The sequence below is a fragment of the Maniola jurtina genome, chromosome 4 (genome assembly GCF_905333055.1).
Source record: "Maniola jurtina chromosome 4, ilManJurt1.1, whole genome shotgun sequence".
In the NCBI taxonomy this organism is placed as follows: domain Eukaryota; kingdom Metazoa; phylum Arthropoda; class Insecta; order Lepidoptera; family Nymphalidae; genus Maniola; species Maniola jurtina.
In genome coordinates, this window is record NC_060032.1 from 12,966,681 (window position 1) to 12,994,602 (window position 27,922).

Here is a 27,922-nt window from a genome sequence, read left to right on the forward strand (position 1 = left end):
TTAAAAATCACAAGTTACTAAAAAATTTCCAGCTGCTAGAACTCTCATCTCAGGGGCTAGAACTCCTCGATTTCTTAAAGATTATTAACATACCTATTGAACAAAGCCATTAACTAGACCAGAACTCTCAAAAAAGTGCCAGCAGAGCATACAAGAACTGTCATAAACGATAAATTTTCAAACTTAAAAATCACAAGTTACTAAAAAATTTCCAGCTGCTAGAACCCTCATCTCAGGGGCTATATCTCCTCGATTTCTTAAAGATTATTAACATACCTATTGAACAAAGCCATTAACTAGACAAGTACTCTCAAAAAAGTGCCAGCAGAGCATACAAGAACTGTCATAAACGATAAATTTTCAAACTTAAAAATCACAAGTTACTAAAAAAATTCCAGCTGCTAGAACTCTCATCTCAGGGGCTAGAACTCCTCGACTTCTTAAAGATTATTAACATACCTATTGAACAAAGCCATTAACTAGACCAGAACTCTCAAAAAAGTGCCAGCAGAGCATACAAGAACTGTCATAAACGATAAATTTTCAAACTTAAAAATCACAAGTTACTAAAAAATTTCCAGCTGCTAGAACTCTCATCTCAGGGGCTAGAACTCCTAAATTTCTTAAAGATTATTAACATACCTATTGAACAAAGCCATTAACTAGACCAGAACTCTCAAAAAAGTGCCACCTAAAGGGATTAGGTCATGTAGTTAAACAGCCGAATAATTATAATAATTATTATGTCTTTATTTCACTCCTCCTTATTATATTCTTATTACACTTGCTTTCACGAAATCTCCACTAGGAATGTTTTCCGTTTTAACTATCCAAAAAGGTAAACTTCGTTATCTATCCGCCTCACTCTATCATTCTACCTTAAGATTATATCTTCCAATCAAGATCATACATCGAACAAGTTGAGCAATTAATAAAAGTAAACATTAAGTTCGCTTAATAAATCAGCTAGGTAATGAAATGTTTTTACATTATAAATTCGATAACTATTTCTAGACTTTTTAAAATCGTACAATTCAATCAACTAAAATGAAAAATACTTTAACACAGATCGTTTATCGATCGCACATAGAAGGCCCCTCCCAACTTCAGTTTACTCAAAATAATATCTTCAAATAGTTATAATTTGATTGATGCGAATTATCCCCTTAATAAATTATATATTAATTATGCTTATTTTTATACTTCCTAAATTATATAATTCAACCAACTAAAATACAAGAATACTTTAATACAGATCGTTTATCGATTACACATTGGAAGCCCCTCCCAACATCAGTTTACTCAAAATAATATCTTCAAATAGTTATAATTTGATTGATGTGAATTATCCCTTTAACAAGTTATACATTAAATACGCTTATTTTTATACTTCCTAAATTATATAATTCAAACAACTAAGATACAGAAGTAATTTAATACAGATCTTACACCGAAAGAAAGTTCCATAGGAAACCCTTAAACGGGAAACAATTTAATCAAAATAATACCTTCTCATAATTATAATTCGATTGACGTGAAGTATTTCTTCAGTAATTTGTCTATTAATTAAGTCATTAATATGCACACCCTTACAACTCGGCCATCCATATTATAAGCGAGTCCCATCGCTTTCAGTTTAAGATAAGAAACTACGAAAAGAAAAGAGGAGAAAAAAAAGAGAAATCCGACACGAAGTCGTGACTATGAATTCTAGCCGAAAGCATTATAAGAAGATATTACTACCAAACTAATTAAAATTAATCGTTCAATCAAGCTAGATTAGTGGCGAAATCTTAAGTCATATACGTATGGTAAAGCCTAAAAATAAGGCATATACGTTACATTAACATATCATTAAATCACAGAACAATTATGTACTTATTACAATAATAATTTTACATATAGTATAGTTTCTTATTCTAAGTATTATTATTATTATTTTAGCTATCATTTCACACATTACATATTAAATCACAACACGCTTGTATTTAAGATTAAAATTGTTTTACATACAATATAATTTCTTATTCTACATACCCCTTTATATGTTTTATATGTCTAGTAATCATCTACTACTATGTTTAGTTATATCAGATCAACGTTTTTGTTTTCCTTCAGACACACCTACTCACTCTCACCAGAACCATCGTTACCGGACAGATCCGATACTAAATCTCTGTTGAAATTCATCCAGGGTTGAATTTTATCAATTGCGACAATAGCTTCATACTTCCTGCCCTGTTTACGAGTGAGAGGTGTGTCTTCAACTACGAATCTATCATTGGGGAGAATTTTGGTAATGCGATAGGGACCCTGATATTTTACCACAAGCTTTTGAGACTTACCGTCATGAGGTACCTGTCTCTCCAATCGTACCAAATCTCCTTCGCTGTACTGTGTTGGGGCCTTCCTGTGTTTATTGTAATTGATGGCATCTTTTACCTGTTGTTCCATTATTTTGTTGCCTGTGTCTTTTCTCAAGCCGTCCAATTGTTCTACCGGGATCCGATTAAGTGTTTCGTTAATAATTTCGCTCAACTTACCTTCTGTCTTACTTGTGATATTAAATCCGAATAACAGTTCTGATGGGCTCTTTTGAGTGGTTTTATGTTTCGTTGTGTTAATGCCTACCTGTATATCGGAAATGTGCTCGTCCCAGGACTTGTCATCTCCACCATGGTTAGAAGCTGATAATGCATCGAGGATCGTTCTGTTGAACCTTTCTACTTGACCATTGGCCCTGGGTGTGGCGACCGCATTTTGGACATGCTTAATGCCATGGGATTTGACAAAGTCCTGAAAAGTTTTGCTTGTAAAACTAGTACCTTTGTCTGTTATCAGGCGCGACGGAACCCCAAAATAACTTATGTACTGTTTCATTATTCGAACTGAGGTAAGTGACTTAGTATCCTTCACTGGATTTATACTCACGTATTTTGTGAAGCCGTCCACTAGCACAAGTAAATAACAATTTCCCTTCTTACTTTTTACAAAATTAAATAGTTGGCGCCACTCAAATCATAACAAATCATAACATCATATTAGAAGGCGTCATTGATTGGCTGAAGTTGTTCAACATCTGATCGATAAACGTACTGTATATAAAATTCTTATAGTTTTTAGTTGATGAATTGTAGCATAATAAAGGATAATATTTGTAATCAATGTATAAGATGAAAACATCTTTATTACTTAGATGATTTGTTAAACGAGCTTGATAATTTGTATATTAGTCACTAAGTTTATTCATTGTACAATTTGGATTGGCCGATAACGATAAGATAAAAAGGGGAGTGGCGAATAAACGTGGAGAGGTTACCTGTAAGAGGGGTTTTAAAACGACGACATTCGAAAATATACTAACGTAAGAGGAACAACATTTATTTGACACAAATGTAAAAGTTAATAAATTTAAATATGAAATAAAAGTACTTATAATAATTTATCATAAAGATTGTGTTTGTGATTTCGTCAGACCTTACCCAAAAGGTCAGAAGAGGGACATCAAGAAAATATAATATTTTCTTGTCACGCTCACGACTCAGAGAAACAAGTGGAAATATACAGAGGAACGAGAAAGAAGTGGAGGTCTAGTAGACCACAGACATTTTGGAGCACAAGGCCAATATTTGGGCCTCAATATATCAAAGTACCTAGTCATGGCATCAAAGGATTTCTGGATAAACGGGTAGGATCTTTCCATGATTTTATTTTTATTGATACCTATTAATGGTAATTTTTTTTTTATTTGTGTGGGTTTTCGTTTTGTTTGTTCTACATTTAGTTATCATTTTGTTAAAAAGCTTTGCTCCGAGTTGGAATGGAAATTATATAACGTTATGATACCTAGAATTACCCACATGTTTATAATTCATCTTGTATATTGGTTATACAAATGCGATCGACCTTCAAATTGTGGTTTAAATAACATTAAGGTATTTAGAAGGCTTATTTTACAATGAAAAATGAAAAATGTTTATTTACAAAATACAGTCTTGTACAATTTTCCTGTGTCTGGTGGTACCCGCACTAGGTTATCCTGTATCGTGGGTACAATGGAATAGATAGTGAACATAGTGTTAAACAATATAAAAAGTGTGGTTTACTTAATGATGGGCGTTATTGTTACTTTTAAATAGTTTTCAGGATGTATCTACTATGTCCTGCCGGGGTTTTATTTCTCATTAAATGATTTCACAGGTGAATATCTCACGGAACGTGGTATTTCAATCTTCACACTTGTAATCGTGTGCCGAATTAGTTTGGTTAAGAGTTACGATAGGGATTTATTTTCACATAGTGGTTTTGTTTTACGGAAGGTGAATTTCTGGATTTAGGTTCAATCGTTTGCTGCATTCATTGTATAGATAGATGTTTTCCTTTTTCTAGCACACAGTGACGCGATATTATCACACAGCATTCATTGGGCATCTTGAATGTTGTTTTGTGAAATTATTATTTTTTGTAAACCGCTTTGGGATAAGGTAGAAAAAGTTACATGAAATAGCTTTTCGTTTTACGCCTGCCAGTGAAATAATCCCTCTCTACTTGTAATGGTTACTAAGTGATTGGGGATATAAAATGTTAATTGATAAAAATGAAGGTGATCCGTTGTAATAAAGTAATAGTGACCAGGGTTAATAAATTGAGCATTTTGAGAAATATAAATCCTGAAATGGGTGTAAAAGTAGGTTTATCTTATCTGGTTATTCTTTAACTAAATTTAAAATTATGGTAGGTAGGTAGTCAGATAGTTTTAAATACGGGGTGCATAAATAAGTGTTTTTTTACAAAAGTGAGGAGAAATGTTTTCATTTATCTATTTTTACCACTTGAAACGCGTAATGTTTGAGTTTCAAACATAACTTTGCTGATAACAGCTCACCATGAACAACCCATGGCCGGCCCACTACTGAGCAACAAGTGTCTCCTCACAGAATGAGAAGGGTTTAGGCCGTAGTCTACCACGCTAGATAACAGCTAATTAACTTTTAATACTGGCACAATAATTTGAGTACTACGAGTAGTAGGTAGGTATAGTATATGGGCAGCGGGGTTTTTTTTTGTTTACCTGTATTCACGCAATTAACTGTGTACTGCCGCATTTAAATGCAATATGATTTTGTTTTTATTGGATTAACATCGCTTGGCGGGTTAAATTCCTGGCAAATGTTCTATTAAAATTAGAGTAAGTTTTTTTTAGTGGTAATATACCTACAGTACTGCCCTTAGGGCAGGGCGCGATAATAAGTACCTACTACCAAAATACTATTTTCTTTGTTGTACGAAAGAAATTTTAGGCAAATATCTTTGCACTTCGCTCGCGTTTGTGGCACGACATTATCCCAGAAATATATTTAAAAAAAAAATTCACGCTCGCTTGACTCGCTTCGCGATAGTTCAGTTTCGATATGCATTTAGTTAACGAAACTCTCAGGAAACCACGTTTGTTGTGCTCTCGAAATTGATCAGTCTGTTTGATAAAATCGAAATGCGGTGCCTTATAAATTTCGCTTAGGAGCGCCGGTAGTATCTCATGATAATATGAATATTGATCATAATTTTTTTTTTAGGCTGATTAAGCATTGAAGGTTTTTCGGCTGGTCTGGCATTTCGCCTGATTTTATGTTTTTGCTTATTTAGCGCGTTCAGGAAAGCTTTGACAACGTTTTATAACATGAGTATAAATATTTTTTTTTTGTTTTAGTTGCCGAAACAGAAAAAAAAAAGCATTAAAGATGTGGGACCGAGGGATAAATCTAGTGTGATTTTTGGTTGGATTATGAAGTTGTAGTTAGGGTATTTAAAATAGAAAGATTTCAATTGTAGGAAATGATGTAAAACATGTTGAGGATAAGTTGTGTAATAAAGTCGATAATTCACTTGTTGGATGTCACACGATCTCATTGCGAGGAGGAATCTTTTTCTTGTCTCTTTTTTATAAATACGGTGTTCTGACGGGTTTTTATTTACGTCTCGGATTATTGAATACTTTCGGTGTTTGATTGGACGGTTAGAGGTTGCAAAAGCAATCGCCCTCTAATTAAAACATTTATTTAGGCATTAGTTCAATTTGGATTAAATCTCGCGAAAAGCCACGGTGGCTGTCTCTCGCGCGTCTTGGAAAGACATTCCTAATGCCTGTTTTTCTGAGGGAGGGATGCATTATCAAGTGAGATGAGCTGCAATGTTTGCGGCTGATTATTTTGGAAAATTTGCAATCGTGGCAAGTGGAGTAAAGTTTGACTAAACTATTTAATGAACTAAGTATATAATGGATTTGGTGAATGGTTATATTATATAACATTTTGATAAATGGATGAATTTGAAGAGTGTATGTATGTGGTTGATGCACATTTGTTTCATATTTTTACTTAAGTTATAAAGTATTACATTTGGTGAGTAGTTATTTATATTTGGTAGGGTAGGTTTGATAAACAGGTAGTTATCTTGATTAATAAGTGAGTTATCATTTTATAAATGCGTACTTTAATGTTTGATGAACTGGTATACTTGATAAATGTGCATATTTTCATACTTCAAAGACAAGTTGTACCTATTAGTTTCTTCAAGCTTTTAGTTGCTGATAATTATATTAACATTCTTTAGAGCGCATGTCCTATGGACGAAATCGTTTATACATACTTTCACTGTTTGAAATGTTACAATCATAAAGATATAGTTATGACTAGAGGGGGTCATAGCTTGTTGCCGCTCTTGTACATCCATGTGTCAACTAGGTATTGTTATCTCAGTATATTTCAGGGAACCTCCGTTCGGGTGAAAGCGATAGCTGTTGGATAAATGCTTGTTGGGTTATCAGAAGACCGTGTAGTCTTCGATGAGGTTACTTGTAAATATTATAGCGAAATAGTAAGTTTAGAAATAGAATGAGGCTAAACTAAAAAAATGAGACAAAGATAAAAATAATAACTTAAAGCATTGAAACAGCATAAAGTGAAATAGTAACTTACAAACTATACATACATATTTACGAATTATGTAGATAGATATAGTAGTACTGGATTACGTATATCAAATAAGAATACTGTCAGCTCATGTTTTGTTTTCGGCGTGGTAATTTTACGCTTAAAACTCATAAGAGATATCATGAGGTTCGCTTTCTGTAAAAGTTATTAGCTTTAACAGTTAATTGATTTATTACATTATTTATTTATTATACACTCAACAAGTAAAAGTATTTTGTTTTGACAAAATCCAAAGAAGTACCTATTGGATTAATAAGGCAAGGTACGAAGCATTGGCTGGATTTTACAACATTTAAAGTTTCCTGTTCATTTTTATCATTGAGTTAATTTGAGGCGGAAGGATCCTCTTGAAAATTTTTAAGATTAAGTTATTAGTAAGAAAGTATATTTTGCTTAGGTTAGTTTAAAATGTACAGCCGGTAATTTAAAAAAAATATATATATATATTTAATTTTACATAATAGGTGAAGCTGGTTGATGCACCAAAAATCGAATTATCATAGGAATTTAATTAAGCTAACATTTTTATTTATTATCAACTTCAAATATACAGTAGCAAACTGATTAGTTGGAATACATGCAGTGATTGGAATATTTAAGTTCCGATAGAAGAATCTATATCGTGGCTTGTTCCTTTATGGACAAGAATATTTTTTTTGACTCGTGGGACCACTTACACAAAATATCAACGTTCGGTTTGGAGGTCTTCCATGGCTATTCCTACAGTTCCGTGACGTATTGAAGAGGTTAACACTTTGTCGCTCATCACATCAACCAGCACGGCATTTGGGTATGATGGATGGATGTAGATAGGTACACATTTGATGGGGGGGGGGGGTTTAGTGGTTTGTATCAATAGGAACCAGGGGTTGAATGAGGAAGGCTGAGGACAGTACGTGTGGTGCTTACTAGGGAAGGTTTATGTTCAACAGTGACCTTATGATGATGACGATGTAGATGACGATGATGATGATGATGGACGTACGAGGATGAATCTTTTACGAAACGAATAAAGGAAAATCGAACAGATGCGGGTCATTACGGTTAACATATAAAATAATGTATAAGGTACCTACTTTCTTCTAATCTTTATGATCGATCAGCTTGTGATAGAGATCTTGATGTCGTAGAGAATAGAGATGTATCGAACGGAATATTTATTTCATTTTTTTCCTGCTATTATGTTGATATCGCTTTTCTCTATGAAAAGGAATTAATGATAAACTAATAGGTATCATTCGGCGGCGAGTCGCAACTGTGTCGTTCCCAGGGTCGAATTTGGTAGTTCTGCTTATGTTACTCGAAACGACAAAGTACGCCATATGGTGCATATTATGGCTAAAATAAAATATATAAGTATCATGTGAAATTATAAATCAAAGATTCTTTTTGCATGTAGATATTATATGGTTAAGAGGCACAAGTGACGCAACTACTGTACCCTGGCGTTTGTTTAACATTGTCCATTAATACTTCAGAATGTGGATTTTGCTAGAAAAAAAAAAAAAAAAAAACAATAGGTAATTGTGAGAAATATGGGAAGCGTAATCTGCATTAAAAGAAAAAGTTTGAATTGGAAGCAACCAGGCATAGGATTTTCATACATCCGTAATCACGTTCCTTTCAACTCTCTATCTATCACGGTTCACGATACGCCGTTCACGGTTCAGGCCGTGACGCACGTGCAGACGGACAGACGGACGGAGAGCAGAGGTTTAGAAAATAGGGTCTCGTAGGCACCCTTCGAGGGGTACGGAACTGGAGAAAACTAAATTATAATAATGATAATAGGTTTTCTAGGTTACCAAGTAAAATTACTTCTCTTAGGTCGGATTGTATTATGATGGATGCTTATGAAACAAAATTAAATGAACGGTCTACTCAAAGTGTTTTATGTTTGCAGGATCCAAGGATGTTGGAAATGAACAAATGAGGGAAATGAAGACCCAAAACTAGGTATGGGTCAGGGACACAAAGTCCCAAGGAAGGAAAAGACGAAAAAGAAAGCCCCGAGGTTACGGGCTATGGACAAAAAGTCCTATAGGAGGAAGGAGGTGGACCCTAGGATAAGGGTCATTAAAAATTTGGATCTGGAGGGAAAGGACCCTAGGATAAGGGTCATTAAAAATTTGGATCTGGAGGGAAAGGACCCTAGGATAAGGGTCATTAGAAATTTGGATCTGGAGGGAAATAAGGACAATCATATATGTATCCCGGTAGAAGAGAGACGCGCCAAGGCTCGGAATCCGCGATTTTCCAATAAGAAGGGAAGAAGAAAATATGTGCGTAAAACTATTGCGTTGAAAGTGTATGAAAATGTTTTGTGATTTAAATCGAGAACTGGCGGCGATTAACTTTAAGTTTAGAGAGTTTATTTTATCAAAAGGACAAGAAGTTCACTTACACATATTATTCATATTAAGAATCGCTCCCGATTCTAAATATAAATATAGAAGAAAACATAATCTTTAAAGGTATGGTGACTATACAATAATATAAAAAGTCAAAACACGTTATATTCGTTAACAAACTATACCTACATCTAGCTAAGATATCTATGGTGTTTGACACTGTTTGATTAAACTTTAAACTTTGTAAAAGATTTTTCCTCCAGTATGAGTTTCGGCAAGTACATTATGTAGTAGAGCTAGGTAGTTTACATACCATAATTAATCCTAGCTTTATGTAATTGTAGCATAATAGGTATGTTCGTTTTGTGTACCATATTTATGAGATTTAGCTTTAAAGTGATGCGTGTATGTACGGACTTTAATAGTATTTTCCTAACAAATAGACATATTTTGAATTTGTATAATTGACTTATATAATATAGTTCATCAGTTTTCTTATATAATTCTTTAGTGGGAAGGAGAGTCTAGTTGGAACAGAACTTTTAACAATTTATTTTGAGATACTTGAAACCCTTTAAAGTAGTTTTTAGTAATTAGTTTTACATGCTCATCCCCAAATCTCTATTGAGTGTTCCTGTAAAATATTGGCTTGTGAGTTATAATTGATACTTCGGACTTTATGCATATACCTTCCTTCTTTGATTAAATTGAGGCCTCCTTTAGTTGCTACTGGTCTCGCAATTTTTGATATCTTTATGATTTTTGAAAAATTATTTATAAATTTAGAGTGTCTGCATCTTTTTATTTTAATATTAGCGGAAGAGAACAGAAAAATGAATTTTAGATTAAAGGCTAAATTTGAGTGCTACTGTAGACTGGCAGGTAAAGTTGCGAGGGTAAATAGTTTGGAATTGAATTGAGTTTATCTGCTATTTTCTAATTATATCGGATGGAAAGGGTTGCTGCGAGTGCTCTAAAATTAAGTTGCAATCATAATCAATACCAATGTATCAATAAAACTGTATATTCCTTCTAGTTAAGGTTAGCAAGAATATTAATTTAATTAATTACTATCTTAATTTTTTTTTGTTTTGTTGAACTAAGTCTTTGTCATTTTGGTTGTGAAGTTTACATGTTACTTAAGTTTTAATTTTTTTTTAAAAGCGATGAGACTCGCTTAAAACAGGATGGCCGAGCTGTAAGCTTGGCCCATATTAATTATCTATAAACGTGTAGAAGTTACTAATTAAATAGTTGGCGCCACTCAAATCATAACAAATCATAACATCATATTAGAAGGCGTCATTGATTGGCTGAAGTTGTTCAACATCTGATCGATAAACGTACTGTATATAAAATTCTTATAGTTTTTAGTTGATGAATTGTAGCATAATAAAGGATAATATTTGTAATCAATATATAAGATGAAAACATCTTTATTACTTAGATGATTTGTTAAACGAGCTTGATAATTTGTATATTAGTCACTAAGTTTATTCATTGTACAATTTGGATTGGCCGATAACGATAAGATAAAAAGGGGAGTGGCGAATAAACGTGGAGAGGTTACCTGTAAGAGGGGTTTTAAAACGACGACATTCGAAAATATACTAACGTAAGAGGAACAACATTTATTTGACACAAATGTAAAAGTTAATAAATTTAAATATGAAATAAAAGTACTTATAATAATTTATCATAAAGATTGTGTTTGTGATTTCGTCAGACCTTACCCAAAACAGAGCATACAAGAACTGTCATAAACGATAAATTTTCAAACTTAAAAATCACAAGTTACTAAAAAATTTCCAGCTGCTAGAACCCTCATCTCAGGGGCTATATCTCCTCGATTTCTTAAAGATTATTAACATACCTATTGAACAAAGCCATTAACTAGACAAGTACTCTCAAAAAAGTGCCAGCAGAGCATACAAGAACTGTCATAAACGATAGATTTTCAAACTTAAAAATCACAAGTTACTAAAAAAATTCCAGCTGCTAGAACTCTCATCTCAGGGGCTAGAACTCCTAGATTTCTTAAAGATTATTAACATACCTATTGAACAAAGCCATTAACTAGACCAGAACTCTCAAAAAAGTGCCAGCAGAGCATACAAGAACTGTCATAAACGATAAATTTTCAAACTTAAAAATCACAAGTTACTAAAAAAATTCCAGCTGCTAGAACTCTCATCTCAGGGGCTAGAACTCCTCGATTTCTTTAAGATTATTAACATACCTATAAAACAAAGCCATTAACTAGACCAGAACTCACAAAAAAGTGCCAGCAGAGCATACAAGAACTGTCATAAACGATAAATTTTCAAACTTAAAAATCACAAGTTACTAAAAAAATTCCAGCTGCTAGAACTCTCATCTCAGGGGCTAGAACTCCTCGATTTCTTTAAGATTATTAACATACCTATCAAACAAAGCCATTAATTTGTGATTTTCAAGTTTGAAAATTTATCCTTTATGACTCTTCTTGTATGCTCTGCTGGCACTTTTTTGAGAGTTCTGGGCTAGTTATTGTCTTTGTTTCATAGCTATGTTAATAATCTTTAAGAAATCGAGGAGTTCTAGCCCCTGAGATGAGAGTTCTAGCAGCTGGAATTTTTTTAGTAACTTGTGATATTTATGTTTGAAAATTTATCGTTTATGACTCTTCTTGTATGCTCTGCTGGCACTTTTTTGAGAGTTCTGGTTTTGTTGATGGCTTCGTTTTATAGCTTTGTCAATAATATTTAAGAAATCGAGGAGTTTTAGCCTCTGACATCAAATTTCTAGCAGCTGGAATTTTTTTCATGGCGTATGATAATAAGTTTGAAAATTAGTGCATCATGACTCTTCTTGTATGCTCTGCTGGCACTTTTTTGAGAGTTCTGGTCTAGTTAATGGCTTTGTTCAATAGGTATGTTAATAATCTTTAAGAAATCGAGGAGTTCTAGCCCCTGAGATGAGAGTTCTAGCAGCTGGAAATTTTTTAGTAACTTGTGATTTTTAAGTTTGAAAATTTATCCTTTATGACTCTTCTTGTATGCTCTGCTGGCACTTTTTTGAGAGTTCTGGGCTAGTTTATGTCTTTGTTTCATAGCTATGTTAATAATCTTTGAGAAATCGAGGAGTTCTAGCCCCTGAGATGAGAGTTCTAGCAGCTGGAATTTTTTTAGTAACTTGTGATTTTTAAGTTTGAAAATTTATCGTTTATGACTCTTCTTGTATGCTCTGCTGGCACTTTTTTGAGAGTTCTGGTCTAGTTAATGGCTTTGTTTTATAGCTTTGTCAATAATCTTTAAGAAATCGAGGAGTTCTAGCCCCTGAGATGAGAGTTCTAGCAGCTGGAAATTTTTTAGTAACTTGTGATTTTTAAGTTTGAAAATTTATCGTTTATGACTCTTCTTGTATGCTCTGCTGGCACTTTTTTGAGAGTTCTGGTTTAGTTAATGGCTTCGTTTTATAGCTTTGTCAATAATATTTAAGAAATCGAGGAGTTCTAGCCTCTGACATCAGAGTTCTAGCAGCTGGAATTTTTTTCATGGCGTATGATAATAAGTTTGAAAATTAGTGCATCATGACTCTTCTTGTATGCTCTGCTGGCACTTTTTTGAGAGTTCTTGTCTAGTTAATGGCTTTGTTTAATAGGTATGTTAATAATCTTAAAGAAATCGAGGAGTTCTAGCCCCTGAGATGAGAGTTCTAGCAGCTGGAATTTTTTTAGTAACTTGTGATTTTTATGTTTGAAAATTTATCGTTTATGACTCTTCTTGTATGCTCTGCTGGCACTTTTTTGAGAGTTCTGGTTTTGTTGATGGCTTCGTTTTATAGCTTTGTCAATAATATTTAAGAAATCGAGGAGTTTTAGCCTCTGACATCAGATTTCTAGCAGCTGGAATTTTTTTCATGGCGTATGATAATAAGTTTGAAAATTAGTGCATCATGACTCTTCTTGTATGCTCTGCTGGCACTTTTTTGAGAGTTCTGGTCTATTTAATGGCTTTGTTCAATAGGTATGTTAATAATCTTTAAGAAATCGAGGAGTTCTAGCCCCTGAGATGAGAGTTCTAGCAGCTGGAAATTTTTTAGTAACTTGTGATTTTTAAGTTTGAAAATTTATCCTTTATGACTCTTCTTGTATGCTCTGCTGGCACTTTTTTGAGAGTTCTGGGCTAGTTTATGTCTTTGTTTCATAGCTATGTTAATAATCTTTGAGAAATCGAGGAGTTCTAGCCCCTGAGATGAGAGTTCTAGCAGCTGGAATTTTTTTAGTAACTTGTGATTTTTAAGTTTGAAAATTTATCGTTTATGACTCTTCTTGTATGCTCTGCTGGCACTTTTTTGAGAGTTCTGGTCTAGTTAATGGCTTTGTTTTATAGCTTTTTCAATAATCTTTAAGAAATCGAGGAGTTCTAGCCCCTGAGATGAGAGTTCTAGCAGCTGGAAATTTTTTAGTAACTTGTGATTTTTAAGTTTGAAAATTTATCGTTTATGACTCTTCTTGTATGCTCTGCTGGCACTTTTTTGAGAGTTCTGGTTTAGTTAATGGCTTCGTTTTATAGCTTTGTCAATAATATTTAAGAAATCGAGGAGTTCTAGCCTCTGACATCAGAGTTCTAGCAGCTGGAATTTTTTTCATGGCGTATGATAATAAGTTTGAAAATTAGTGCATCATGACTCTTCTTGTATGCTCTGCTGGCACTTTTTTGAGAGTTCTGGGCTAGTTAATGTCTTTATTTCATAGCTATGTTAATAATCTTTAAGAAATCGAGGAGTTCTAGCCCCTGAGATGAGAGTTCTAGCAGCTGGAATTTTTTTAGTAACTTGTGATTTTTATGTTTGAAAATTTATCGTTTATGACTCTTCTTGTATGCTCTGCTGGCACTTTTTTGAGAGTTTTGGTTTAGTTGATGGCTTCGTTTTATAGCTTTGTCAATAACATTTAAGAAATCGAGGAGTTCTAGCCTCTGACATCAGAGTTCTAGCAGCTGGAATTTTTTTCATGGCGTATGATAATAAGTTTGAAAATTAGTGCATCATGACTCTTCTTGTATGCTCTGCTGGCACTTTTTTGAGAGTTCTGGTCTAGTTAATGGCTTTGTTCAATAGGTATGTTAATAATCTTTTAGAAATCGAGGAGTTCTAGCCCCTGAGATGAGAGTTCTAGCAGCTGGAAATTTTTTAGTAACTTGTGATTTTTAAGTTTGAAAATTTATCCTTTATGACTCTTCTTGTATGCTCTGCTGGCACTTTTTTGAGAGTTCTGGGCTAGTTAATGTCTTTGTTTCATAGCTATGTTAATAATCTTTGAGAAATCGAGGAGTTCTAGCCCCTGAGATGAGAGTTCTAGCAGCTGGAAATTTTTTAGTAACTTGTGATTTTTAAGTTTGAAAATTTATCGTTTATGACTCTTCTTGTATGCTCTGCTGGCACTTTTTTGAGAGTTCTGGTCTAGTTAATGGCTTTGTTTTATAGCTTTGTCAATAATCTTTAAGAAATCGAGGAGTTCTAGCCCCTGAGATGAGAGTTCTAGCAGCTGGAAATTTTTTAGTAACTTGTGATTTTTAAGTTTGAAAATTTATCGTTTATGACTCTTCTTGTATGCTCTGCTGGCACTTTTTTGAGAGTTCTGGTTTAGTTAATGGCTTCGTTTTATAGCTTTGTCAATAATTTTTAAGAAATCGAGGAGTTCTAGCCTCTGACATCAGAGTTCTAGCAGCTGGAATTTTTTTCATGGCGTATGATAATAAGTTTGAAAATTAGTGCATCATGACTCTTCTTGTATGCTCTGCTGGCACTTTTTTGAGAGTTCTGGTCTAGTTAATGGCTTTGTTCAATAAGTATGTTAATAATCTTTAAGAAATCGAGGAGTTCTAGCCCCTGAGATGAGAGTTCTAGCAGCTGGAAATTTTTTAGTAACTTGTGATTTTTAAGTTTGAAAATTTATCGTTTATGACTCTTCTTGTATGCTCTGCTGGCACTTTTTTGAGAGTTCTGGTTTAGTTGATGGCTTCGTTTTATAGCTTTGTCAATAATATTTAAGAAATCGAGGAGTTCTAGCCCCTGAGATGAGAGTTCTAGCAGCTGGAAATTTTTTAGTAACTTGTGATTTTTAAGTTTGAAAATTTATCGTTTATGACAGTTCTTGTATGCTCTGCTGGCACTTTTTTGAGAGTTCTGGTCTAGTTAATGGCTTTGTTCAATAGGTATGTTAATAATCTTAAAGAAATCGAGGAGTTCTAGCCCCTGAGATGAGAGTTCTAGCAGCTGGAAATTTTTTAGTAACTTGTGATTTTTAAGTTTGAAAATTTATCGTTTATGACAGTTCTTGTATGCTCTGCTGGCACTTTTTTGAGAGTTCTGGTTTAGTTGATGGCTTCGTTTTATAGCTTTGTCAATAATATTTAAGAAATCGAGGAGTTCTAGCCTCTGACATCAGAGTTCTAGCAGCTGGAATTTTTTTCATGGCGTATGATAATAAGTTTGAAAATTAGTGCATCATGACTCTTCTTGTATGCTCTGCTGGCACTTTTTTGAGAGTTCTGGGCTAGTTAATGTCTTTGTTTCATAGCTATGTTAATAATCTTTAAGAAATCGAGGAGTTCTAGCCCCTGAGATGAGAGTTCTAGCAGCTGGAATTTTTTTAGTAACTTGTGATTTTTATGTTTGAAAATTTATCGTTTATGACTCTTCTTGTATGCTCTGCTGGCACTTTTTTGAGAGTTCTGGTTTAGTTGATGGCTTCGTTTTATAGCTTTGTCAATAACATTTAAGAAATCGAGGAGTTCTAGCCTCTGACATCAGAGTTCTAGCAGCTGGAATTTTTTTCATGGCGTATGATAATAAGTTTGAAAATTAGTGCATCATGACTCTTCTTGTATGCTCTGCTGGCACTTTTTTGAGAGTTCTGGTCTAGTTAATGGCTTTGTTCAATAGGTATGTTAATAATCTTTTAGAAATCGAGGAGTTCTAGCCCCTGAGATGAGAGTTCTAGCAGCTGGAAATTTTTTAGTAACTTGTGATTTTTAAGTTTGAAAATTTATCCTTTATGACTCTTCTTGTATGCTCTGCTGGCACTTTTTTGAGAGTTCTGGGCTAGTTTATGTCTTTGTTTCATAGCTATGTTAATAATCTTTGAGAAATCGAGGAGTTCTAGCCCCTGAGATGAGAGTTCTAGCAGCTGGAATTTTTTTAGTAACTTGTGATTTTTAAGTTTGAAAATTTATCGTTTATGACTCTTCTTGTATGCTCTGCTGGCACTTTTTTGAGAGTTCTGGTCTAGTTAATGGCTTTGTTTTATAGCTTTGTTAATAATCTTTAAGAAATCGAGGAGTTCTAGCCCCTGAGATGAGAGTTCTAGCAGCTGGAAATTTTTTAGTAACTTGTGATTTTTAAGTTTGAAAATTTATCGTTTATGACTCTTCTTGTATGCTCTGCTGGCACTTTTTTGAGAGTTCTGGTTTAGTTAATGGCTTCGTTTTATAGCTTTGTCAATAATATTTAAGAAATCGAGGAGTTCTAGCCTCTGACATCAGAGTTCTAGCAGCTGGAATTTTTTTCATGGCGTATGATAATAAGTTTGAAAATTAGTGCATCATGACTCTTCTTGTATGCTCTGCTGGCACTTTTTTGAGAGTTCTGGTCTAGTTAATGGCTTTGTTCAATAGGTATGTTAATAATCTTTTAGAAATCGAGGAGTTCTAGCCCCTGAGATGAGAGTTCTAGCAGCTGGAAATTTTTTAGTAACTTGTGATTTTTAAGTTTGAAAATTTATCGTTTATGACTCTTCTTGTATGCTCTGCTGGCACTTTTTTGAGAGTTCTGGTTTAGTTGATGGCTTCGTTTTATAGCTTTGTCAATAACATTTAAGAAATCGAGGAGTTCTAGCCTCTGACATCAGAGTTCTAGCAGCTGGAATTTTTTTCATGGCGTATGATAATAAGTTTGAAAATTAGTGCATCATGACTCTTCTTGTATGCTCTGCTGGCACTTTTTTGAGAGTTCTGGTCTAGTTAATGGCTTTGTTCAATAGGTATGTTAATAATCTTTAAGAAATCGAGGAGTTCTAGCCCCTGAGATGAGAGTTCTAGCAGCTGGAAATTTTTTAGTAACTTGTGATTTTTAAGTTTGAAAATTTATCGTTTATGACAGTTCTTGTATGCTCTGCTGGCACTTTTTTGAGAGTTCTGGTCTAGTTAATGGCTTTGTTCAATAGGTATGTTAATAATCTTAAAGAAATCGAGGAGTTCTAGCCCCTGAGATGAGAGTTCTAGCAGCTGGAAATTTTTTAGTAACTTGTGATTTTTAAGTTTGAAAATTTATCGTTTATGACTCTTCTTGTATGCTCTGCTGGCACTTTTTTGAGAGTTCTGGTCTAGTTAATGGCTTTGTTCAATAGGTATGTTAATAATCTTTTAGAAATCGAGGAGTTCTAGCCCCTGAGATGAGAGTTCTAGCAGCTGGAAATTTTTTAGTAACTTGTGATTTTTAAGTTTGAAAATTTATCGTTTATGACTCTTCTTGTATGCTCTGCTGGCACTTTTTTGAGAGTTCTGGTCTAGTTAATGGCTTTGTTTTATAGCTTTGTCAATAATATTTAAGAAATCGAGGAGTTCTAGCCTCTGACATCAGAGTTCTAGCAGCTGGAATTTTTTTCATGGCGTATGATAATAAGTTTGAAAATTAGTGCATCATGACTCTTCTTGTATGCTCTGCTGGCACTTTTTTGAGAGTTCTTGTCTAGTTAATGGCTTTGTTTAATAGGTATGTTAATAATCTTAAAGAAATCGAGGAGTTCTAGCCCCTGAGATGAGAGTTCTAGCAGCTGGAATTTTTTTAGTAACTTGTGATTTTTAAGTTTGAAAATTTATCGTTTATGACTCTTCTTGTATGCTCTGCTGGCACTTTTTTGAGAGTTCTGGTCTAGTTAATGGCTTTGTTCAATAGGTATGTTAATAATCTTTTAGAAATCGAGGAGTTCTAGCCCCTGAGATGAGAGTTCTAGCAGCTGGAAATTTTTTAGTAACTTGTGATTTTTAAGTTTGAAAATTTATCGTTTATGACTCTTCTTGTATGCTCTGCTGGCACTTTTTTGAGAGTTCTGGTCTAGTTAATGGCTTTGTTTTATAGCTTTGTCAATAATATTTAAGAAATCGAGGAGTTCTAGCCTCTGACATCAGAGTTCTAGCAGCTGGATTTTTTTTCATGGCTTATGATAATAAGTTTGAAAATTAGTGTATCATGACTCTTCTGGTATGCTCTGCTGGCACGTTTTTGAGAGTTCTGGGCTAGTTTATAGCTTTATTTTATAGCTATGTTAATAATCTATAGTAAATCGAGGAGTTCTAGCCCCTGAGATGAGAGTTCTAGCAGCTGGAAATTTTTTAACAACTTTTGGTGTGAAGTTTGAAAATTTATTGTTTATAACTATTCTTCTATGCTCTGCTGGGACTTCTTTGTGAGTTCTGGGCTAATTAATAGCTTTATTTTATAGCTTAGTTAATGAGCTATAAGAAATCGTAGAGTTCTAGGTTCTGAGATTTGAGTTCTAGCTGCTAGAATTTTTTTAAATTACTTATGATGACTAAATTTGAAAATTTATTGATTTTTTCATTTGACTTTTTTTAGGTTTATATGCCAGAACTATCATTATAAAGTATGAGGAACTATAGAACTGAGATACGTGCGTACAGAGAACTCTTTTTTTTTCGCTTTGCTCGAAAATGATCTGCTACCGGAAGTTAGCAGAGCATTATTTCAACTGCGATTTTTTTAGCAAAAACGCCAGAACTATCTTTAAAAAGTATCAGGAACTATAGAACTCTTCTGCATGCGAAGGGAACTCCTTTTTATTTTTGATCTGCTGGCATATGCTCTGCTAAGTTCACGGGCACGCTAGCTTCCAACTGGGTGTTCATATGTCAATCAGTGTTATCTCTTATCGAATGAAGAGCCCCACTTATACCTACCTAGAGAATTTTTAGGAGTTCCACCCAAGCGAAGCCGAGTAAGGTGGCTATATCTTATATTAAAATAATATTTAGATTGATAAGGAAAATATAAAAATAATAAAATCTATAAAGCAAGAATTAATCATTAATTTTGTTACAAGAGTTGTAGCTAGGTATATAATGTATTTCCCTATACAAATAACAATTCCATATTTGCGGCCTCGAACGAGAAAATGATATTTCATTGTATTGTAAGCTGGTATAATATAATGTATGCCTAATCCAAGTCTGAAAACAATAAAAGTGTCAGAAATTATTAATTTCCACAAAATGAATTCACAGTTCTCCCTTTAATCCTTTCAAAGCTTAGTGGACATCGCAAAATAATAGACAGAGAGCCAGTGAGGGCCAGACCTTCGTTATTTTATAAAAGCTGATAGTTTCTCTGCGTATCCCCAACACAGGGAAGAACGATCATCAACTAGTAAGTTTGGAACATGGTGACGTTGGGAGATGACAGGTAAAAAAGGTGTAAAAAATCTTACGTCAAAATATAAAGTGTTTTTTTTTCTTCGGTATTAGAAATCAGGTCATGCTTTGTCAGACACTGAGTCGTAGCAACCGCCTGCCAGACAGCCTGCCAGGGGTTGCCACCTGTCAATGACTTAAGATTTTTTACATCTTTTTTCCTATTAGCTCCCATAGCCACCGTGATCCAAACTTTATAGTCGCTGATCGTTCTTCCCCTGTGTTGGGGACAATACGCAGAGAAACATTCAGCTTTTATAAAATAACAAAGGTCTGGCCCTCGCGGGCTCTTATTCTAAATTGTTACAATGTTGCTACAATTTTCATACGGAATCCCCGACTTAATCCCAGATTAAACGGTGAAAATTAGTGCTAGAGCTCCCAGGAATTTATTATCGGAAACAAACAGGGTTTATCGATTTTAATCACAGGAATAAATACCGTATAATTTGATACTGTGTAAATATTTAATGTTCCAAGAGTTTAGATAGGTAATTCTCGCCGACCCAAAATTTTAATGGAAATGATATTTCGTACTTAAGCAATATTGAATTCTAGAGGGTGCCCGCGACTTCGTCCGCATGGATTTAGGTTTTTAAAGATCCTGTGGGGACTGTTTGATTTTCCGGGATAAAAAGTTGCCTATGTCAATAACATGGATGCAAGCTACCTCAGTACCAAATTTCATACAAATCGTGTCTGTCAAGAAAACCTATAGGGTATATACTTCTCGTTGACCTAGAATCATGAAATTTGGCAGGTAGGTAGGTACAGGTAGGTCTTATAGCACAAGTAAAGGAATAAATATGAAAACCGTGAATTTATGGTTACATCACAGAAAAAAAAAATGTGTTTTAATTTTCAAAGTGAGATTTAAACTCTACCGAGTGGGGTATCATAATATGAAAGGGCTTTACTTGTGAATTCTAAAACAGATTTTTATTTATTTTTAAGCATAATAGTTTTTGATTTATCGTGCAAAATGTCGGAAAAATACCCGAGTACGAAACCCTCGGTGCGCGAGTCTGACTCCCGCTTGGCCGGTTTTTGTTGCTAATGTTACTTTGATAAATATTATACGAGAATGCATGCGAGCTACAAATTACTTTGCTCGTCTTCTTAATTTGAAATGCATAGAATGTAGTGCATATTATGTTACCAGATGTGCACTGAAAATCGACTTCGAATTAAACAATCATTCTAATTCAATTGTGCCGTAGTTACATATATACTATCATGTACATTATCACTAAACTAAACTACTGTTTTTATATTATATAAATACTTGTATATCATATAATAAAACATAATATCTAATAAGCTTTTTTTCATAATTACTGTCTATCTTTGCTGTACTTTTTCTACTCCCTTTACAACCTCTCGCAATGACAAGGGTCACTGGTAGAGATATCTTATAGAGATAAGTGCTTCCCTATCCATTTTTTCTTTCTTTGTATGTTTATTGTTACAACTTTATGGTACAAATAAAAATAAATAAATTAATTAAATTAACACTGTCTTGGTCACAATGTGTCGTGCAGAAAAGGATAGCATTACTATTGAAACCTGTTGAATTTAGTCTAGTTTAGAAGTGGTGGAGAAACGCATTATTAATCCTTCATTATTATTTCTAGACGCTAGTGGTCCAGCACGTCGACGTGTGTATGTTCTCCAATGGAAAGTTCAAGAACGTGGTGGCCTTAGTGAAAGGGACGGGCACACCCGTCCTCCCGGGTCAAATTCTCACGGACACCTACACACTCACCCCTCACAAAGGTACAAAAACCCATTAAGGGTCTGCGCAAACGGGCCACTTGCCACAGCCAGATTACATTCTTTATAAGTTTCTCAGGGAGTTTATACACACGTAGGGCTGATGGCACCGTTGATGGGACGAAACATGTCATTCCATTCTTTTCTCATAATTTAGTTAAACTGTACGTGTAAGCGAGAAGACCGTCAGTATTGCGCTATCTTCACTTAAGCCTAAAAAGTGACGGCAGTGAACATGGCTCCCAGTAGTTGCATATACAATTAAAAATATTAATGCGCTAACAGTATGAATCGCGTTTTGGAGCCGCGCTGGTGACTTGTGGTGTACTTCACAACATCCCCTTGTATTACATCATAATATAAACCATACACGATGTGTTTGCGCTCGTTTAGTGCGCGATCCTGCAGTTCAGTTTCCTATCTGGCTTCAGATCTGGCTATGTAAGGTTCTGGCGATTGGCCCGTTTGTATCAAGCTTTACTTAGTTTGTATACCTACATATCATTATGTTTTAAATTATAATTGTGAAGGTAATTCTGTTATGTTTATCCTTTGATGGTATGCTTTTGATACTAATGAGTGAGTCCCTTTCATGAAAGTTTATCTCGGTAAGCTTCATTAAATGTTAGTTTTAGATATGAAAAGGTCACTTACATTTTAAGACAGTAATTAAAATTTTGAACAAAATATCTCGAATATTTTCAATTTCTATACAATTAAAAGGACACGCTTAGGTATACACTTTTTTTAATAGTACCATTAGGTACCTCTTTCGACTGTTAAAGCGAAAGCTATTTTTGCAGGTGTCACTAAAAATTGGATAGCATTAGAAGATTCCTACTCCAAATCGGGAGCAAGTCTCGCTTCAACAGTTGTATGCAGTACTGAATCACCTGATGATCGCAATGTCTTTGCCATCTACGTATCATACTACGTCAAAATTAAACTCACACTAAGCGCTATGGGTGGAGACGTTTCAGTCAAACTGCCTTTCATTTTAACACATTCTTGTATCAACGAAGCGCCTACAGATAGCGTTACCGAAGAAGCAACCCATAAGATAATTTTAGAAGCCAAAGAGAACAGCGAAGAAGAAGACAGCAAAGCTGAGAAAGAGACGGATAAACAGAACAATAATGGAACAAAAGGAGATGAAGCTACAGCGTTCAGTGACGATGCTGAAGCGAAATCACCAGAAGAACACAGATGTGTGGCAGATGTCTTAGTTAATATAGAGAATAAACTAAGTGACAGACCAAAGAAGTTCGAAGGGCAAACGGAAGTAAGGAATGCAAAGCCCAATGAAGAAGAACTGGATATGATTGTGAAATACCCAGGCACTGATACGTGATCCGATGAACAAAATGCTGACCAAACTGAGGAAGGTGAAAAGACTGAACACAAAACTGAACAGTCGAACGGTGGTAATGCCCTGGATGTAACATCTTGCAAAACGGAAATCCAAAACCCAAAAAGTGGTTTTGCGGAGAATTTAAGAAGAGCAGTTTGCTGTATAGATAAAAGACGCCAGTCTTAATTTTCTAGTCCCTGTAAATAAAAGAGCTATCTAATATAATATCGAAAAGTATATTTAAGTACATAAATAGATTTTATATTTTCAATGTTGAAAGAACTAAGTAGGAAAATCAAACTGTCTATTAATGTGTCAATCAAGTACCAAGTAAGGAACAATTGTATAATGGTGAATTCTGATTTTTGTTTTTAGTATACAGTAGAACATATTCTTTAAGTTAATTAATATAATGGACTAAAAGCCAGTGCGTGCCAGACCTTCGTTATTTTATGAAAGCTGAAAGTTTCTCTTCGTATCGTCCCCAATACATGAACGATCAGCGACCATGAAGTTTGGATCATGGTGGCTTTGGGAGATCACAGGTAATAAAGGTGTAAAAAATCTTATGTCAAAGTATAAAGCCTAATTCCTTTTACACTCTTGAACTTTGAGGGTGTCTGGCATCGGGTCGCCACGCCACTAAGTGACGGCAATGCATGACGTGATTTCTAATCACGTCAGTCTTTCTGGTCTAAAATAAATCTAGTCAGTCAAGTCTAAAATAGACTTTAGATTTTAATTTTTGTAACCTGTCAATTGTGCTTTGTGGTGAAATAAAGTATATACATACAAACATACTTTATACCTTGACGTAAGATTTTATAAAATACAAGCTTTTATAAAATAACCAAAGTCTGGCGCGCTTGCTCTCTCTCTATAATGAAAAAGGCTGAGTTCCATGCCGTAGAACTTTCGTATTTAACTAATTTAGAAAGCCGTATTTTTGTCACGAATATTGTCAAAGGTATTTTTAAAAACATAATATATTTCCTTATGCCAAAATATATTGAAACAAATTAACTATTAATGAAACTGACTAATTTTTGTAGAAGTGGCGTATACCCCAAATGCCCCCAAACTAGTCATTAGATTTAATTCTATTAGTTTAACAATACCTAACTTTCTATAAACCTTATGGTATGTTCAACCTCAGGGCCACCGTCGGCTAAAATTACCTTGTTTGATTAGTCGCACTGAGAGAAAGAGAAATTTCCTTCCAATTTTCTCCATCCAAAAACGGTCCTATTCTTCTTTCATTTTACCGATTTTTTATCCCATCGGAAAACTGTGAAATTTTTACCAAAATCTGAAAAGAGAACTTTTTCTTTTTGAAAGGAAACGCTTTTAGAAGGAGAAAGTGGGAAGGAATTTTGTAACATTCGAATAAGAAGTTATTTTGCATGCCACTATGTATTGTAGTTACTGTACTTACCCATAAGCATAACATCTATTGTACTCCTCAATCTATGTAAATAAATGAAATGAATGAATGAATGTGAGGAAATTTCTCTCAGTACAATAGAAGAAAAGCGCACAAGTGTAGAAAAGCACTCAACTCGTTTGCGAACATTAGCCAACGTTTGCTCTTTTGTGTGGCCATACCATAAAATGTTTGCCGAATATTGTCGGTAAAGAGCCTGAATGGTTATATTACGCTTACTAAATTGTAGTTCGATGTTCACTTAAAGTTAGTTTACAAAAAGTACAACATAAGTAAAAGCACTATTTTAAACCAAATATTTTATTTCGTTTATGTAAAAAAGATTATTATAAATAAAGTATTTAATACAATTTTGCGAATTGAGTAGTTTACCTAATTTGCGGATAATTCTAACTACCTAACCTATTCGTGATTTTTTTTAATGTTTATATGTTAGTTAAAGTGATAGACCGAAAATTGCATCGATATGATACACTGCATACCCAGTTCAAAAATTGCAGTTCAATAAACGATTCAGAGAATTTCTTGTTGATACAGTTACTTTTTGTCAGCAAGGTGCCCACGCACTCGAACTGAACTGCAACTGAACTGCGCGTCGCGGCAGCGCCCCGCACGATATTCTCTCCAACCGCGACGCGCGGCAGTGAGGTACGCGCGTCGCGGCTGGAGAGAATATCGTGCGGGGCGCTGCCGTGACGCGCAGTTCAGTTCCAGTGCGTGGGCACCTTTAAGCCGCAATTACACTAAGTTTTACTCATGTAAATAAATTTTTCAGCTTGTGTAAGTTGTAAGAATATACGATAAACTACTTTTATACGATTGTTTACATTAGTAAATTTTGTCGTAAGTTAATTACGTAAGATACTTACGTGAATAAAAAACAGGTATAATCGCAGCCTGGTAAATATGATAAAAGGAAAACTCCTAAGTTACTCATAAGCACTTTAGATCCTAGAATGCTGAAATTCATAGAGGTTCCCTTTATGATTTAGACAAGTAATGGGGTTTTTCAAAAGGTCCACGAGAGCCAAACCAAGGGTGGCAGTTATTATTATAATATGATAATCCGAAACCACGTTTTTGATAGTTTATACTGACGCTCTATATTATTTACTATTTCATATTTTGAATAATATACAAAACATGTTTCCATTTTCAAGAAATATTGCAGACATTTTAATCAAATTAGATAATACGTCCCCAAAGAGACATGTATTTTTCGAAATTACTGTTCAGATATTCAATAAAAACAATGAATATACGATGTAAGTCTAAGCTGTAAGAATAAATGAATGCTAATAAAATTACCTATTTGATTATTTTCCATTGCGAGCTACAGTAAAGGTATTATTATTTTTTACACTGGAATACAGTCAGTATTCTTTTTATCAGTTGGTTTCCATCGCAATCCTCATTTTATTTTTCATTTCTCCGAAAATTCCATTTTGACAAACATTCAGGTTTGTATAATATTAATTCTGCCAATTAGTTTCAAATTGTTTCATTTTCTTGTTTTATTGGAAGTTTAATACGCACGACCGACATCAGCGTATTTAAAGTTTAGGACTAAGTAAAGTCGTATCCTCTGTTCAACCTACACTTCTAATACCTTAGTTCACCTACATGTTTGTATAACTATTTTGTAAAGCACAAAACCTATTATTAGGGCGCGAATACACCTGTAAGTTTTACTCACGTAAGTAGCTTACATGATTAACTTACGACAAATTTACTAATGTAAACAATCTTATGAGTATATTTACATTAGTAAAGTTGTCAACTACGTAAGCCACTTACGTAAATTAAACTTACAGATGTAATCGCGGCTTTGAATTTGTAAATAGCTATTGAAACATCATGAAATTGTTAACCGCTTTGGTTTTAAACTATATGTAAATATGGTGTAAATAAATTTTTTGGAATGTGTATGCTTTATGTATTTTATTACCTACGTCTTATCCACTCTATAATCTATTTTGTTCGCACGAGAAAATTAGAAATGAGGTAAAAAGAAAAAGTAACGTTGATTTTAGGGATATAATTATTTCATAATTATCTTTAAATCGTGATCAGGTGGCTCTTTCAAAATCAATGGTAATCAGACTGTAAACTGAAAGTTAGTTAAGTTCGGTTACTAGGTAGGTAGGTAGTAAATGTAGGTGCCTTTTTTAAATAAAAATAGCTAGCAAACCAGCAGGCGGGTCACTTGATGTTAAGTGATTACCGCCGCCCATGAACATTTGCAATACCTAGCAAAGAAACCGTCAATGCATTGCCGGCTTTTCAGGAATTTGTTAGTCCACCCCTTGAACAACCCCTTTTATGCCTTTTATGACTTAGGCACTCATTAAGAAAGGATTTTTGGAAATTTCCTCCCGTAAGGGGTTTATAGGGGATGAGAGTTTGTATGCAAGTCCATCATTTTTCAAATCATACCTCTATGAAAGTTGGTATTTGGGCGTTTGGTTAAAAATGAAGAAATACGTGTTTCAGGATATCCATACGTTCAGCCATTTTCACCACTCGAGGTAAGCTGGGGCGGATCAGTTAGTAGGAATCACACTAATATTATAAAGGCGAAAGTTTGTATGTGTGTGTGTGTGTGTGTGTGTATGTTTGTTACTCCTTCACGCAAAAACTACTGGACGGATTTGGCTGAAATTTGGAATGAAGATAGATAATATCCTGGATTAGCACATAGGCTACTTTATATCCCGGAAAATCAAAGAGTTCCCACGGGATTTCGAAAAAACTAAATCCACGCGGGCGAAGTCTCGGGCATCGGCTAGTGAATAATAATTTTATCTCTAGACCAACTGAACCGTAACTTGTCTATAATAAGTATCCACTTCGTTTGTAGAAATGTTAACTATAACAGGTCGATGCCTGCGTCCCTATAAATTATTCAACAGCTTTCAACTGTTATTTCTCTCAATGGAATAATCGATTAAGATGAGTGTTGTCGTTTCCTTTAATTACTTAAACCATTTATCTTGTCTTTCATATCTTTGTTTACATAGCTTACTGCCGCTTAACTCTAATGATGGTCAGAATGAGCGTAAATCCAATATTTTTTGACGTGACAACGTCTTATAATTCGATAGAGCCGGCTGCACGAACAAAAAAACATGACTCATGCGGCGTTACCTCGCTCTGAGGCGTTCCATGTAAGGCTTGAAGTGCAAGCGAGAGCGCGGAACGAGCGACCTTTGTCGCTCGTTCCGCGCTCTCTCCGTCGCCGATTGTGCTTCTTTAAGCACAATCGGCCTTTGTTGTCACGTTCAACTATCGTCAGTAAACCGACTTTACAGACAACCAATTTTTTTTTTAAAGAACATTAGCCATGCTAATCATGACTTATACTCCCCTTTCCCCTCCAATTAAGCGTAAAGCTTGTGCCAGGAGTGGGTACGACAATAGAGCAACGGGTGGAGTTTGAACCGCCGACCATTCGGAATTCAGCTCCTCAACCGTTGAGCTATCGAGGCTCTAATATCGTAATAGATACTACAATAAAAGAAACATTTCAATTTTTACCTAAT

At 34.5% G+C, this 27,922-nt stretch overlaps 1 protein-coding gene and 1 long non-coding RNA gene across 3 annotated transcripts in view; one reads left to right on the top strand and one right to left on the bottom strand.

Moving 5' to 3' along the window:
• Nucleotides 1-23,594, top strand: part of LOC123881302 (arrestin homolog) — a 91,712-nt gene extending 68,118 nt beyond the window's left edge. For both annotated transcript variants that reach the window (XM_045930011.1, XM_045930012.1), the window contains exons 10-11: nt 21,447-21,588; nt 22,389-23,594. In XM_045930011.1, coding sequence (XP_045785967.1) covers nt 21,447-21,588; nt 22,389-22,936 — 690 coding nt within the window. In that variant the 3' untranslated portion in view covers nt 22,937-23,594. The remainder of the gene's footprint in view (nt 1-21,446; nt 21,589-22,388) is intronic.
• LOC123864102 lies at nt 699-27,025 on the bottom strand. The gene is made up of 3 exons (XR_006795703.1): nt 27,004-27,025; nt 4,002-4,008; nt 699-1,595 (listed from the first exon to the last, which is right to left on the bottom strand). It is a non-coding gene; the product is annotated as an uncharacterized LOC123864102 (long non-coding RNA).
• Between the last annotated feature and the right edge of the window lie 897 nt (nt 27,026-27,922).